Below are 15,673 nucleotides of genomic sequence, written 5' to 3'. Positions count from 1 at the left end.
GAGCGGACCTGGAGCTTTAGAAGTCCCACTGATTTGCTGGACATGTTCTGGAAGTTGGTGACGTTCATGGCAGGTGGGAAGGTGTTCAGGTTTGTGAGCCTGGGAGCAGATCGGATCGAGTTGCCATTAAGAAAGCAGCCACTTCCCAAAATGGCTTGCAGAGGATGGTTTCAATTAGGGTTTCTCCAGGTGTGGAGTAAGTGGGCAAGAAAGGGGTCCTTTGCATTGTCCAGCATGAGATGCGCTTTCCTCCTGCTTCCATTGGGACCAAGAAGAAGCGAGGGGATGGAAAAGATGGAGAACAGTGAGGAACTGGCTTTGTTCATGAGGAGAGCAGATTTGTCATGTAGGACCTCTACAGCTCATGTTTGAGTCTTTGGGAAATAATGATTTTCTTATCAAATCAAACTGCAGAGCGTGCCCAAAAGAACCGGAATGAGTACAATGCAAGGACCAGAAGGTTTAATAACGATGTCATCTTCATGTGATTAATAAGACTGCTGATTTCCCACATCTTATCAGCCGACTGTAACTCTGCTTTGTATATTTGTTATCTCCATTTTCTGTTGTAGTGTGGGTAGATAAATAAAATACCACGGAGGCAACAGGAAACAAAACAAAAGTAATCAAACATGTTTATCACTAGAGCATTAAAATGGCTGCTCTGGCAGACACCAGATGAATTATGCAATACATAACTTAATTCTCTGGGCCACAGATGTTTCATTTTTCCTGCAAGAAGATGATTGAACCTTGAATGACAGTTTCAGACAGTCTTTGATTGCTCTGTGGGTCACATGCTTGATATGACCTGCATTTGAGTTGCTTTCTACATGCTGTTGCTTTATAAAACATGTAAAATTGACATCATGTTGGCTGCTCAAGGCCAAGTCAGGAGTAATTCCATGCTTTTGATATGCTTTGTGTGTGAGTGAAACGGGGGGAAGGATGCCTGTGTTTAAATTCTGATGTGTTATTGAATCAACTGGAGTCAGGAGGGGGGAATTGCAGCAGATTCTTTCAATTTGTGATAGGAGGCACTAGGCAATACAGAGTTTGTCATATCTGTGTCATCTTATATTGTTAGAAAATCTTTACAGCTGTAGTATTGCACCAGGCAGTGACTCCTGCTGCCCAGGGCACAGCGCAGTGCAGATTGGCAGTGCTGGAGAGGGCAGGTAGGAATGTTGGTTAGTCTAAATCAGCACCTCTGAGCACGAATGTGCCTCACATTCCGAACCTGGAGATTGTGTTCCTCACCTTGAGGACTTCATCCTGTAAATTTGATGGATTTGTACTGATTCTGGTGCAGCACGTCAATCTCAGTGTATGTGCCTCTAGGTACTAATGCAGGCTGTATTCAGGTGTAAATACGTCCAGAATTAAGCATCCAAAAGGTCTCATTTTCTCCACAGCTTCTGAAGGCAGGTCCAAATGTTTGCTCCAGAGCTGCACTGCTGAGCTGCCTCTCCTTGCCTGCTGGCATTAGAACCTGCAAGAGGACGAGCCCTCACCTCTCACCTGAGGTCTGAGGCTTCTCATCCACTCCCAGAGAAGCTGGAAACTGATTTTTAGATGAGACTGAGCAAGGCCATTTGTTTCTGCAGGTTTCAGGTGCAGACATAATCTCATGCTACAGCAGCCCTCTTTGAACTCCTTTATGAGCCAAAGGATCCTTACCAGCAATGTGGTGGGAGGGAACACACAATAATCCGAATCGGGACACTCCTGACTCCTGCTTTTAACGTTGCTCATAAGGCTCTGTGGGGTAGAGCAGAAATACTTAATGAAGTAGGGCATGAGCCTAGGAGGAAAAAAGGATGGATGGCATTTCTTTTCTGGTGTCCCTTCCTGTAACAGGCAGTGCGATGGCTGGGCACACAGCACAAAGAGGAGCTGTTGCTGTCGAGAGAAAACCAAAATGATCCTTGAATGAGGATGTTTAAAGGGAGGAATGAGCCCTAAGGGAGTTCAGCATTCGTGTTGGCTGTGGTACAACATTTATAAATACATAAGAAAATATGATTGTCACTGAATTAAAAAGTGCACCATCTATTTATAGGCTGGGCTAGTCCTTAATGCAGCGCGCCTTCGCTCTGCTTCATTCCAGCTGCTGACGTTCAGCATTCCTTGGTGTGCAGTGTGTGCTGAAGTCACGTGCTGTAAAACTATGGGACTCTGAGATTCCAGGAGCTGACATTTTCCTGTTATATATAACTTTTTCTCTTTGTATTTTATTAGTTAGTGTCATTCATACCAGTTTCTCTCTGTAAAAAATGATTAATCAAACACTGCTGATCTTTAGAAACTCTGCTCCCTGTTGTATCACTGCAGCGATGCTGATTTCTGTGTACTTTCGGCTGCCCCAAAAGCGATACCTCTTCTTTTATTATAACAAAGTGCTTACAGGTTTTCTTAGAAAACAATGTATCTACAGACTCAAAGAGCTTTTATTCTACAGGGGCTTGTTTTATTTCCTTCTAGCAATCAAGAGTGTTTTGCATTGTCCAAATACTGTACGGTATCTTGAGCTTTAGAAACTTTTGTATAAACTTTTCTTTTATCTCTGTCAATATTTGATGATTGCTTGACATCTTTCAAGCACCTGAGACATGATTTGTTTGGAGGTTATACCTGCAGCCGATGGGAAGGCAACTCACAGCACTAGCGTGGTGTGTTTAATGAGAAGTGTTTGCATGAGGTTTCGTTTATTTCTCAGCTTCAATCTGTATGCAGTGCACTGCATTGCTGCAGGGCTTCCAGTGAGGGGGGAAACGTGACTTAATTTCCAAAAAACCAAAAACCTGGAAAGTTAGGTTTGAGTCTCTCTCCCTTTTCCTTTGGGGAAGGATTTGATTCAGTGTGGGATGACAGCCTAGAGGAGTCTGGACAACGTCCACTGGACAGTTAACTGTTCCCCTGATGAATCCTGATGACGTTCTGTGTAATCGCCAGAGCACCTGAAACCACCACTTCTTTGATCTCTCAATTTAAAGCCTTCAGTGTTTCACTGCTAAGCAGAGAGAGGATTTTTTCTTCAATTGAGTTCCTAGGAAAGGAAACACCCAATTCATTACTAAAGTTGGTGGATTTATGAATCCCTGAACAGAGAAATTCTTTTACGAGAGGCCCGGATTTATATGACTTTGGAAAAAGGATTATCTGATCTGAAGATCCTTAGAGGGTTGCTGTGAAAGAAAATATTAACCTATAGCTCTTGCAATTTGAAAAGTAGATTTGAGAACTCAGTACTAAAACGTGTGTGAGTTCTTGCCTTTGGACATGCTGCACAGTTAGCTGAAATAAAACGTTTCTTCATTTGTACAGCCTTTGTGTCTTCCACTTCTGGAGGTGCTGTTAGCAATAAATGTGGATTTATCTAATGTGGGTGTTTATTGCGTTAGAATCATCATGAATTCAAAAAATGCCTGCATTGCACGAGCAGCAGTATTCATAAAGTGTGAGGTGTATAGGATTGGCAGTGGGTCTGCGTTGCCTCCTGCCAGAGACACTGTAAGGTGTTAGGTGTGTTGTGTCCCTTGTGAGTTGGTCCTGGAAATGGAGGAATCCGGCCCAGCATGCTCCATTAGTGGGCACCAAGGAGCAGGAGTTACATGGGGGAACCTGCCAGCAGAGTTCAGGAAGAATCTTGAGTGTGGGTAGGAAACCAAAAGCAAACTCAAAGCAAAAACAAAACGGAGTGTTCCAAAGAAGGAATTGTGCCCTGAGTGAATGCTGTCATCGTTGGACTGCAGGCAGTTCTGACGTTGTTCAGTGATTCTAAATTACCTCTTTGACCCCGGAATTTTTCCTCGTAGAAAATGCATTGAAACTTGAAAAAATACAGCACACTGCAGTTTTCTTCTGACCCTCCCTAGAACTTCCCAGTTGCTCTTGCACTAGCACAGTGCTGGCTGCAATGCTTCTGATTTGGAGAGGGTAAGCTGATTCTGTCAAATGCTACGTAATTCTGCTGAATTGTGCTCCATGGTGATCACAGGTACATAGCAGCTGTAGGACTTTTCTTTCTTTTTTATTAAACATTAATGAGTATTAGTTGGGAATGTATGCTTTCAGTTTGAAATGGACTGCATAAACATTACAGTAATTAGAAGGCTTTGAGAAGCCCTCTGGCTCCCTGTACCGTTTGCTCTGACCAGAAACTTCCACCTTTCTTAAGAGAACAAATCTGTGGGAAAAGATGTTGTTTGTTTTTTGCCAAACCAAAACATGAATCTGCCCCGCTAGGGAAGTTTTTTGGCCACGCCATTGACTGCAATTTCAAAAGTGTCACTTGTGTTTTTCAGTTCTTCCATCTATAAAGAATCCAACAGCAGTTTCCTTCAAGGTTCAGTAGGTTCGAATGTTTGGGGGCTGCAGCCACAAGGTTTGGCAAAGCGCTCACTTGTCATGTTAATAAAAAAGGAATTGTTTCTGCCTCTTTAAGCTACTATCTAAATGAAGGAGTCGGATCAACTGGATTTTAATCATAAAGTCTGCATTCTTCTTGCTTGCAAGTGAATAGCTTCATGGTGTTTAGGGTTTTCATCTGATTTATTTAGAGGAAGAAACTGAGCTGCATCCATTTTACCAGCACTTGAATTTGCTTGCTTGTTATGCTGTTCAAACCTAATCAGTTCGCTTGAGCTTAGAAAGAAAATTGAACCTTTCTGCATTTTTTACTTCCCATAAGAATTGAGTGTTGTTGTTTTTTGAACTCCTGAAGTTGTGTTTGTTCTGGGTGGGTTGGGTGATTTTGTTTTTTGTTGGGTTTTTTTTTTAGATGATGTGTTTTGAGGGCTCTTTCATAAAGGGTAAAAGTTTACTCCTTGTGAAATCCATAGCTTCTAATGCATTTTACTTTTCACTTGAAACGCAGCTGCAAGAGAGGAAATAGCAGGTATCACAATTTGTGGTCATGCCATTTCAGTAGTTGGGATTCTTTTTATTTCTTCTGTTTGTTCTGTAGCTCCACATGCTTGAACTGAAAATGTGATTTGCTAATTCTTTAGGCTGAAAGTGCCACAGCATAGAACAAACTATAACAGCCTGAGCACACAGTCATTTCTGCTGTAACAAAGAGATTATGAAGATTTGATCAAATTAATGGTTGTACTGTCTTGGAACTCAGGACAGAAAACAGCTTTTACCACTCTTTTTTGTTATCTGTTTCAATGTTAAGAAAGTATCAACCTTGACAAGCCCTGGTTAAAGCTGGCATTTATCCTGACCACCCTGTTGAGGAAATTTGCTCTAAAAGACCATAAACACCAGTTTATTTCACTAATGGCTTCTCTTGCTGCTAATCACCCTCATTCTCTGTATTCACACAAAAAAGGAACTCTGTTTTCTGTTGTTCTCCTTGCCTGTAGCTCTTGGGATGGTGGGCTGTGTGTAGGCCTTTACAAGGGGCCAAGTCACCTTTGCTTCAGGAGTTAATAAGGTTAAAAGTAAAACCGTACAATTTGTGGCTCTTCAAAGTGAGTTCAGTTCTCTTGGAATGGCTTTGGTCAGAAATGCAGGATCAGGTTTGTTAAACCCAGCCACTGTTCTCTGCAAGGTTCCCATCAGATTTGCAGTGAAAACTTGCAGGACTGGATGCCATCAGCACTGGTTCATGGGCTTTTAGCTGTCAAAAAATTCCACTGAAATCAGAAGGTCTGAAAGTGAGCAAATCTAGTGGATGGTGAATGCATCAGAACTGACCTGTGTGGGCCCAATTCAGTGAGCCAGAGTGGGATTTCCTTGTGCCTCGCAGGTTTGAGTTCAACACGGTGCTTTGTAAACAGTGAATCAATGAAAGTTGTTTCTGTGAGTGCATAAAAGGGGTGAGAACTGTAATTTATTTTATAATAAATACTATTGCTGAGCAAACAGCAAATGTAGCTGTTAGAGACTTTTCTCAAATAAGTGATTTTACACTGCTGAGTGCCAGCTACCAATGTGGGAGTTGAGCTTTTAAAATGAAAAGACTGAATTCCTTTTGAAGGCTCTTCTGAATGCTGTTGACACTTGTGCATGTAAAGAATACAGAGTAATTTAATTCATTACTTTGCTTGAAGATAACATTTACGGTTGCAGCATTAACCTTGGTAGGTGTGCAGGCTGCTAGGATGGAGATTCTCAGCTGGGAATTTGTGAGGATGGAATATAATCCTTGTGGAGGTGTGTGGGGAAGGCTGGGTAAGGGTGGATGTGGGGGGAAAAGGGCTTCAGGACCAGCCCTGTGTGTGGCTGCAAGGACAAAGGGACGCTTCTGCCCTCGGCTACAGTTTGACACTCCACCAGACTCAGAATTATCTGTGCATGAGGAAGGGCAGAACTGTCATTTTTATGGCATGCTGTATCCTTGGTTGCTTTTTTTTTTTGTAATTGACTGCGTATACCAGTGCTGTAATAGAGCTCTTAAATCGTGACCCCAGCCAAAACAGCGTACAAAGACTGGCACTGCTACTTGTGTCTGCTGTAAAGACCCCGCTGTAAGGGCACACCTTAGGGCAGCGCTGTGCCTCTGCTTCTCCAGGCTCTGGGGCTCGGTTTTCCTCGTTCCCTTTGCAGCTGTATACATTAGAATTTCTTCATGTTGCTAGAATGTGCATCAATCCAGAATGTTCTTGGCTTTCGCAACCCTTGGCTTCCTGCACTCGCTGCTGTGACCTCTACAGGTGGCTGAGGGTCCTGTGGTGGGCCCAGATGCCCGCACACACTTCTTTTCTGCATCAGAGCCTTTTTCTTTCCTCTGCAGCCAGCCCTCTCTCTCAGCTGGACTGAAGAATGGCCCTTCCTCTGCAAAAGCAAGGCACTTTTCTTCTCTTGGCCTGGGTTTTTTGTGCTCTGCTCTTAGGCTCTAGAGCCTTTCAGACCTTTGGCTGATACTTGATACTGGCGCTCCCTTATCTGGAGGAAAAGGAGGGATTTTATGGCTCTTTGAGCCCAGAAAGAAGTGAGCAGAATCAGCATCCTCTGGAGCTGCAGCCCTGTGTTGCAGAGGGATGCTCAGGCGCTGCTCCGGGAGCCGTGTGACACAATCCAGACATCGTTTACTGGCTCCGTATAACCTGAGGCATTCACACATAAATTCAACCTGAATACATAAGCTTATATAGAGAGGATCCTTAAACTATCCCAACTAAAAATATTTGTAAAATGCTGGGAAACTTTTTGCAATGCATTTGGATGCTCTCTTCCCTGTTACGAATGCGTGCTGGGGTCACTTGCACGTCTGTGCAGACATCTGAGATGTGATTTCCATATGTGGGTTAACAGGATGGAGGAGTTCTTTTGGGCCTGGAGCCTGAACAAAAAATACTGCTTCACAGCTAGGCTAAAGAGATGAAAGATGTTACTGTAGGTTTACCTGAACATGTCTGGGTCTCCTGATAAGACCCTGAATGCTCTGAGTCCTTATTTGCCCAGAAAGCTGTTGTTCGACTCATTAAATAATATCTATTAATTCAGAACATCTTGTGCATGGTTTCTTTCCAGTGTAAGGACACACTGGCTTCTTCTGCATGAGAAAATACACATTCATCTATTTTCCATTATGGTCCAGAAGGTTTTTCAAAGGGCTGTTCGTGTTGCCCCCGCCTTAAGACTGTGTTGAAAAAATAATTTTCTATTTGTTTATTTTTTTTATTACCTATTGTAATCTTCTACTGCATTTCCCAAATGTTGTTGAAGAGTCGGTCAGTATTCAGTGTCAGTTGAGCAAGTACACCTGTGTACCTCAGTAAGCATCTTTTGCAGAAAATACTTGCATAGAAAAACGGATTTTCATTGAGATAATCCAAAAAAAGAAAAGAAAAGAAAAGAAAAGAAAAGAAAAGAAAAGAAAAGAAAAGAAAAGAAAAGAAAAGAAAAGAAAACCAACCAAATCCCAACTTTCTCTGCATCAGCAGAAGAAGGGAATTCCAGTATTTCACAGGTTTTACTGATAATGATCTGCTACAGATTATGAACAAAAAACAGACATGGTGGTGTTGGCAGGTTGCAAAAGGACATGCTGGTTAAAGCTACTGCTTGTAGGAGAAGAGGACAGTGTTTATGCAGCCATATGGCCCAGAGATGAGACAGGCAAAGTGTCCAGGAGAAGTACTATGTCTTCATATGTTGATGCAGAGCATTCTTTTAGCAGTGCCCTTTTGCTGGTACTTTCACAGTTGATTGTATGATGGAAGTATTTGCCCATGATTTAGTGTGGTGATAGAGTTTATTCCCTAATTATTATATCCATTTGTGTGAGCCAATCTTAGAAATGCTGGAGTTTTTAAGGGGTTTTTAAGGAATGGTAGCTGACACTTAACACACGTGTACCTGATGGGTCCATTTTTCCTTAACGGTGTGGCTTTCAACCCTTTGAGTTTCCTATCCAAATTTGTAAAGTGCATTAAGAGCCAAAGTCTGAATTTAGTTCCTTAAATTTCTCCCAAAAAACTCTTTCTCCATACTTGAAATTTCTGACTCTATTTGACTTTTTGTGGCAGAAGAGCCAAGCAGAAGAGTAACACACTGTGCATGTAGGGTCTCCACGTATGCAGGCAGTTGACTGAAGACTCTTTGGCTTCTTCATAATAATCATTTCTGAAGCACTCTTACATCTACGAGAGGTGACACAGCTATTCTGCAGGAGGTTTGGGAATAAGATGTAATAAATATGCTCAGATACCAGGATGGCGCTTCGTTGGAAAACTGGAACAGACAAAAGATTTGGAGATTTACAAACCAATCCACAGAGCTGAAATCCAACAGGATTTTACCAGCCAAAAGCTTAGCTGCTCAGTCTTTATGCTCTGTGCCCTTTAAAAAAATTAAAATTGGTGTTGTTTGTATGAATGTCACAGTTGTACAATGCATGAACTCGTATTGCAGGTATTCTTCGTGTGATAACAGAACCTCTGCTCTCTTGTTCTCCCAGGGCTGATGAAATCGAGATGATCATGACAGACCTTGAAAGAGCAAATCAGGTAGGATTTAAAATTAGTTTCTCACATTCTAAGTATGACTTTGATTTATTTTTTTTCCTTCCTCTTTAGAATTTCATGACAGTTCTTTTATATGCAATTAACAGTCATTACTGCACAGTAAGAAAGTACTTAAATTTAGAGAGGAATTCAGATCTTTGGGAATAGTCTCAATTCCATACACGGAGTGGCTGTGTAAGGTGATGAGGAAGATGCGTGTGGACATGCAGATTCCCAGGTGGTGTATGAAACAGGTAATGGTTTCATAGAGAGAAACGTCAGCCAGGCATTTCCTTGTCAGTGAGCTTCATTAATCCATCTGTCAGGTAAGATCAGAGATTGCAGATCATAAGTTGCTCAGGTCATGAGTTTATAATCCAATTTAAACGTACGCAAGAGCAGCTTGCATTCAGTTGCACAGAAGGGGGGATGCGCAGTGGTGGGCTGGGAGGAGAATTGTCCCCTTTCAGATAAATAAACCAGTCATGAATCTCAGCCTCAGTCCTTTTATTCCCAACCACAGTCTGCGTGATGTCTTGTTACACGGGACTGGATAATCACAGCAAGTGCATTGTTTTTTATATTAGTTCTATATACACTGGAAAGATGTTAATAAAGTGGAAGGCAGATTTGTAAGTTGTTGGTTTGATGATATAGTCGGTGAAAGAAAATTGGGTTTTGCACAGTGGGTTTTTAGTTCTGTCAAAGAACTTTTGTAGACAGCATTAAATATTTATGGAAGTGCTAGTAATTATTTGAAAATCCATAGACTTTCTAAAATTATGTAGGTTGTAAAAGGTGTTTTGGTAGAATTATTTTGTAATTCTTGTGAGGGCAGTTTGTCTTTCAAAGTTGTAGCAGTTATTTACCCAGTAGGTTTGTTCTTCAAGTAGAAAAGTTGTTGTAATTAAGGAACAGGTATTTCTTATTTCCTGCTTGCCACACTAAAATGGAAGATACCCAGTTACATAAAAATGCTGGCAGTATTTTCCTATCTTACTGCAACAAACTTGCAGTGGTTTTTTTCTAAAGTTACTTGGATTTTTTTTATGTCACCGTTTATAACCTCTTATGTGCATGATCCTTATTGTGGTTATAATTAAGCAGATTCTGGGTCTGTACATAAACAGTGTGCAGTTCCATGAGGTGCTGTCAGGCAGCAGAGGTGATTCTGTCTCTTTCCTCTTCTCCCCACTCGAGGCGGCCATGGTCCTTTCCCCCCCAAAATCACCCTTTGCAGTTGGAAATGTTCCATGAAAAACACGGAGCTCACTTACTGCAGAAGAGCAGGAATTTGGGGCGAGGGGACCAAGTTTGTTTTGGTTTTGTGAGTTTGGGAGTTGGTGCAGCTCAGCAAAGCATGGGACAAGGGGGGACAGGAGGAGATTGTGACCTCAGGGCAAGGAGGGAAGGGGAAGTGTTGATGAGCAGACAATCCCTGTAGTAATAATGCAGTGCTTTATCTTTGTAAAACACTTCTACAAATGATAACATTACAAATGAGTAATCTTTGTAGCAGCCTCACTTTACAGTTGGAAAAAAGCTGGAAGAAATTAAATCAAGTGCACAGACCAAAAAGTGAGTTTGCATCAGGCTGAAGTGTTACAATTGCAGAAACAAGTACTTAACATAATTATCTATTTAATAGTTAAATTAACATTTCCTTTTAATGTTTCAGTAAGTACTTATTCCCTATTATTATGGCTACCTTTAAAGAGTAATGCTCAGCATGACTTCTACTTTGAGGCTAAATAGATTGCCTTGCTGATTTTGATGCAGTGTTTTGCTGTTCTGGAATTAACACTGACCCAAACTCAGCTGGGATTCAGAGGAGAAATGTACAGAACTGCAAAATGCTTGTGACAAAAATGAGAAATATTTTTAAATGCCAGGTACTTCTTCAGGTTTCCGTGTTCTGTGTGATGGAAGCCAGGGGATCAGAGTGGATGTAATTCCCACCTTCTTGTTCTGTTGAATAGAGCATGGCTGCTGCATGAACCACTCTCCTCCATCTTTAGACTCTATCACCTCTCTTCTCCCACTGTTTTTTCTTCATTTGGATCCTTGAATTGTTTCATGCAGGAGTTTTATTGGCTTGTTTGTGTGTTATCCCAGCACTCTCATTTCCCAGAAGAAATTACTAGATCATAGACATAATGACCTTTAAATACTTTGCAATGTTCTGCTTAGAAAGAAAAAGAGGTAGGACTGAGTGACCACAAAATTCAGTTTGTCTTCATTAACTCCAGGCATAAATGGAGCTTTGTCCCCAGCTGTACCTCTAGTCAAAGAGGAACAGCTCTAAATCCCTGGCCTGAAGGAGCAAGCTGCCTGCTGGGGCTGAGGAGCACGGGGTGGCTGCCCTGATGCTGCAGGTAGCGATGTGGTGGCAGCACAGCTGCTCAGATGACAGCTTTCCATCAGCTGCTAATCCAGGCACTCAGTGTGGGTAATCCAAGACCTTGAGTGCTGTTTTGCAGCTGAGATGGTCTCGCTCAGGCTGGCAAAGCTCAGAGAGGGTAACTGAAGTATTGCAGCTTGCCCTGTTTTGTACAGACGTGTTCTGGCAGGAGTGTGGATGTCACTGGTGGTCTGCTTTAACCTCTTGAGAGATGTAAATCAATACAGAAAAGGACAAGATTAGTGCATAAAAATGGCAGATTCTACTGTATCTCCCTTAAGAGCAGTGATGACATGGCTCCTAACAGGGAGGTGTAGCAGGGCTGTAGGCGCTGAAGGTTTGCATCCAGCAGCCCCCTCGTGTTGAGCAGTAGGATGCTGCTGCACCATCTGCACAGCAGCAGCAGAGCTGTGGGCAGCAGCAGCTGGGTGTGCGTGAGCTCTCTTTCTCTCACAGTCCCTGAGGTTGTACAACTTGGGCCCATAAGAGATTGAAGTCAGAATATAACAAAATGCAATAGGCATTGCTTATTTCCACGTTACAATCCAACCAGCTCGATGGTGAAAATAACCTGAGAGTTCACCCTCACATTTCCATGAAGATTTAATAATCCTGTAGATTGAGGAAGGGACTCATTTTATTAAGATTTCATTTTGCACAATAAATCACTGCATATTTTCTGATATGCTACGAAGTATAATAATAAATAATTAAAGCAAAACTACCCTTACTTGTCAAAATAAATGATTTATCATAGTTTGGGATATAGCATCTTTGAATTTTTTATTGTTTGATTCCCAGAATATTACCGTTTCCAATCAGTGAAGTTAATGAAGCTCCAGTGTGCTTTTCTGCGTGTACAACAGTTACAGTTACATGAATGTATATTTTATGTAAATATTTATGGTTAGTCCTGTTCTGTACCTTTTCAAGTTTACACCTTTCTCGTAAGTGTTTATGGCAGTAAGTCACAAATATTTGGGATGACGAATTTATTCAAATGAGTTATCCTTCTGTTTCTGTATTTTATCTGGCAACCCAAAGTCATGCAGTTGTGCATGGGAAGCGCTGAGGCTTCTGTTCCAAACCATCCCTTGCGTGTTGCAAAAACAGAAACACGTTGGAGTGTTTGATTTAAGAAGAGGGAGGAGAAGGCTCCATGTAAGCTGTTAGCATTGAGGCTAGGTTTGTCGTTTCATGGCATCGATGTGTCCACATCTGCTGGCTTTGTACACTCCCTTCTCATTGTTAAGAAAAGAAAGGAAGTGCTTTTTCACTTCTGAAAGATAAAGAGAAGGACTTCAGCTAGGCTTGGTTGACACTCGATGATTATATTTTAATCTTTAGGAGGAAATAGACTTGAAAGGTCTCCGATAAAGGTGTCCATAGACTTTGAGAGTAATAATAGAAAAGTACATAGGATTTTTTTTCCTGCAGACTGTATTGCAAAAGCTATAGAAAAGTAATTAAATCTGTTTTTTTCTTCTGTGTCTATGCCATGTTATCCCTTTGGAAAAAGCAAAGCGTTTCCATTGGTTTTCTTCCCATCTTTGCAGTGCTGAATGCATTCCCAGATTTCTTCGGCTTATTTTTCCGAGGGAAAGAAAATAAAATATAGAAACTTCTGTTATCAATAAAACAACAGCTCCTTCTCAAACACATCGCCACTTATGAAAGAATCTGGACTAGGTCAGTCCTGTGTATCCCAAGGAAGTGCACTGTTAGATTTTCAGATCTACAAAGCAAAGGCTAATAAGTTTTAACACTTTTTGTGTCAAACTACCACTGAAATAAATAAAGCAGTGTGTGCTGTTGAAGTACGAACAAAGCCTCACTTGGTCATCATAGCAAGAAAGCTCTTCTCAGGTACTTTTATTTTCTATGTCATTGGTTACAGTACCTTCCTATCTCTAGCACATCACATTGGAAAAAGGTTTGAAAAGATATTCCCACTAAGTGAGATTGCTATAAAATATGTATGTTTTCAAGCGGCAGATGGACTAATTTCTCCTCTTTCACTTAGCAACACAAATGCAACAGGATATAGGTGTAAGTGCTGCTCTGAACCACCAGTGGTAGCAAACCCAGTGACAAGCCAGTCCTCCTTGTTGGATTGCCATGAAGATGGCTATTCATCTTGACACGCTTCTTTCATCTGCACCAGTGCTGGCACACGTCCTGCCAGAGGACCAGAGCTTTTTGTGTCTGACTGCCTTTGCTGTGAGCTGGAGCCCGTGCTGCCGCGCTGTGCCATGGCTCCCCGGCCTTGGGAAGCGATGCCATTTTATGGCCGATGAGGTCATGCACTTAACACTGTGATTTAATTTCACTGTCTGTAAAATGGGAACAATAACATTTACTTTATAAAGTGCGTGGAGATCCTTGCATGGAAAAGGGCTGTATGAAGGCAAAATACGGTTAATATTATTTTCATACAAACACAGGAGTTTCCTGTAAATGCTTGGCTTTCAGTCGGGAATACATTTATCTGGCAGCCTTTCAAGGTGGAAAGAAAAGCACAATAGCCTGGAGACAAGAACGAAGACAACCCAACCTCTTCTGTTTGTTGGGTATTTTTTCTTTTTCATGTAATTCTCCTTTGCTGGGAAAAAAAAAAATAGGTGCCAGAGTCCTGGAGAGTCTTTCATATGTCACCGATTTTCTGATAACCTTACTGGTGCTTTGTGAAAGCTGGTGGGGTGGCTTAAAGGTCTCAGAATGAATTTGTTTATCACAAAAGTTAGGCAGAGTTGAAATCACCTTGAAGCAGTGTGCTGTACGTGATCCTGCACCGCCGGGAACACGGCTTTTGTGGCAGCTTGAAAGGCAGGCAGCGTGAGCTGGAAGTGCTTACACCAGGTGTGATGGTTGCTGCCATAACCAGGCCTGTTAACTTCAGCAGATTTACTTGTGATAACGGACATTCCTGGCCCATAGAAGGATTTTTGCATGTATAGCCCTGGATTTAGCAAGTAAAAAGAAAGACCAGCTTGGCTCATGGAATTTTAAGGGAAAGGTGATACTTCTTGCTTTTATCTCATTTCCCCATTCACACCACTGCTCCTCGATCAAATGAACATTTTACTGCCAGTAGAAGAGCGCTCAGTTCTTCTTGTTATCTTGTCAAGGAACAATGAGAATAATGTGTACTGGATATGTTGTGTTAGGCTTTTAGCTGTTTGCAGGTGGAAAGCACACAGCAACGTTCTGATTGTGACCTGCTGGCTTCCTGTGAAGGGTACGAAACTTACATACTGTGTGCAGGAGAACGAACATATTTGGATCTATTATGGTACCAAGGAGAAAACTGTGCTTGAAAACAAGTGGTATAGGAGTGAGGAGGCATTGTTTGGCCTCTGTATACAGAAAAAAGGGCTTTTTTTTAGGCTGTGCTGAATTTGAATGGTCTTTTCCAAGGCCATTGGTGTGACTGTCATGGGCACCGAGGCTCTTCTACGTCATAGATAGGAGGTGACAGCCCAAGAGTTTTAGCTCTTTGCTATGGAATACCTACTTCTCAGCTAAAACAGGGTATTTTCACACAAAGAGAAGGTTCTGTGAACTTTCCAGCGGTTCCAAGTTGTGCAAGATTGCTGTTTTATCCATTTTCCATACTGGGCGTCTGTCTCTGGCTGCATACTGTTAAATTCAGGAAAAATTGTCCAACCATTTCTAAGAACAAGATTAGGGGGGAAAAAAATCCCTGTTTTCCCACATGTTAGGAGTTGTTCTTTCTCTTCTGGTGAGGAGCCTGCTGTGCCCAGATTTAAGGGCAGGAGCTTGGCACTCGGTGAGGGAGGCTTTGCCTTTTTCTCAGGGTTATATCTTCTCATTGCTTCAAGTAGCAAAGTAGGGAAAAAAAAAGAAAAACCACCAACCCCAACTTTGGCCAGCCTATGAGTGTCTGAGAAGAGCTGAGTTCACACAAACCCAACAGGATCTGGTTTGAATTTGTGGGCTTTGATGTCCGTGTCTGTCCCAAGCATGCTGCTGTCTAACTGTGCGGCCGGGTGAACATTAACCAGCCAGGCTGTGCTGCTGGGTGCGGGGAGCGGTGCCACTTTGACGTGGGGCACTGGGAGGGGGAACTGGAAATGTTGGGGTGGGAGCTGGAGGTGGAGAAGAGGCTGTGGGGAGGAGGGAAGGAGCAGAACGGCGCTGCTTTGGGGAAGGCTGGAGGAGAACCAACGAGGGAAAGCAGGAGGTCATCAGGGTAAGGCGAATTCTGGAAGTCTGTATCTATTTGTTGGGTGTCTGAGGCAAGAGCTTGCTTTCACCAGCTTGGAGCTAATGGCACCATTAAGCTCACACA

The 15,673-nt window shown here is 42.2% G+C and overlaps 1 protein-coding gene across 7 annotated transcripts in view; it reads left to right on the top strand.

Moving 5' to 3' along the window:
* Positions 1–15,673, top strand: part of CUX1 (cut like homeobox 1) — a 227,627-nt gene that overhangs the window by 135,587 nt on the left and 76,367 nt on the right. For all 7 annotated transcript variants that reach the window (XM_048967067.1, XM_048967064.1, XM_048967066.1 and 4 more), the window contains one exon: positions 8,915–8,963. In XM_048967067.1, coding sequence (XP_048823024.1) covers positions 8,915–8,963 — 49 coding nt within the window. The remainder of the gene's footprint in view (positions 1–8,914; positions 8,964–15,673) is intronic.

The sequence above is a fragment of the Lagopus muta genome, chromosome 20, assembly GCF_023343835.1.
Source record: "Lagopus muta isolate bLagMut1 chromosome 20, bLagMut1 primary, whole genome shotgun sequence".
Classification (NCBI taxonomy): Eukaryota; Metazoa; Chordata; class Aves; order Galliformes; family Phasianidae; genus Lagopus; species Lagopus muta.
The sequence above is the reverse complement of the archived record's forward strand: the minus strand, read 5'-3'. Positions and strand labels throughout refer to the sequence as shown.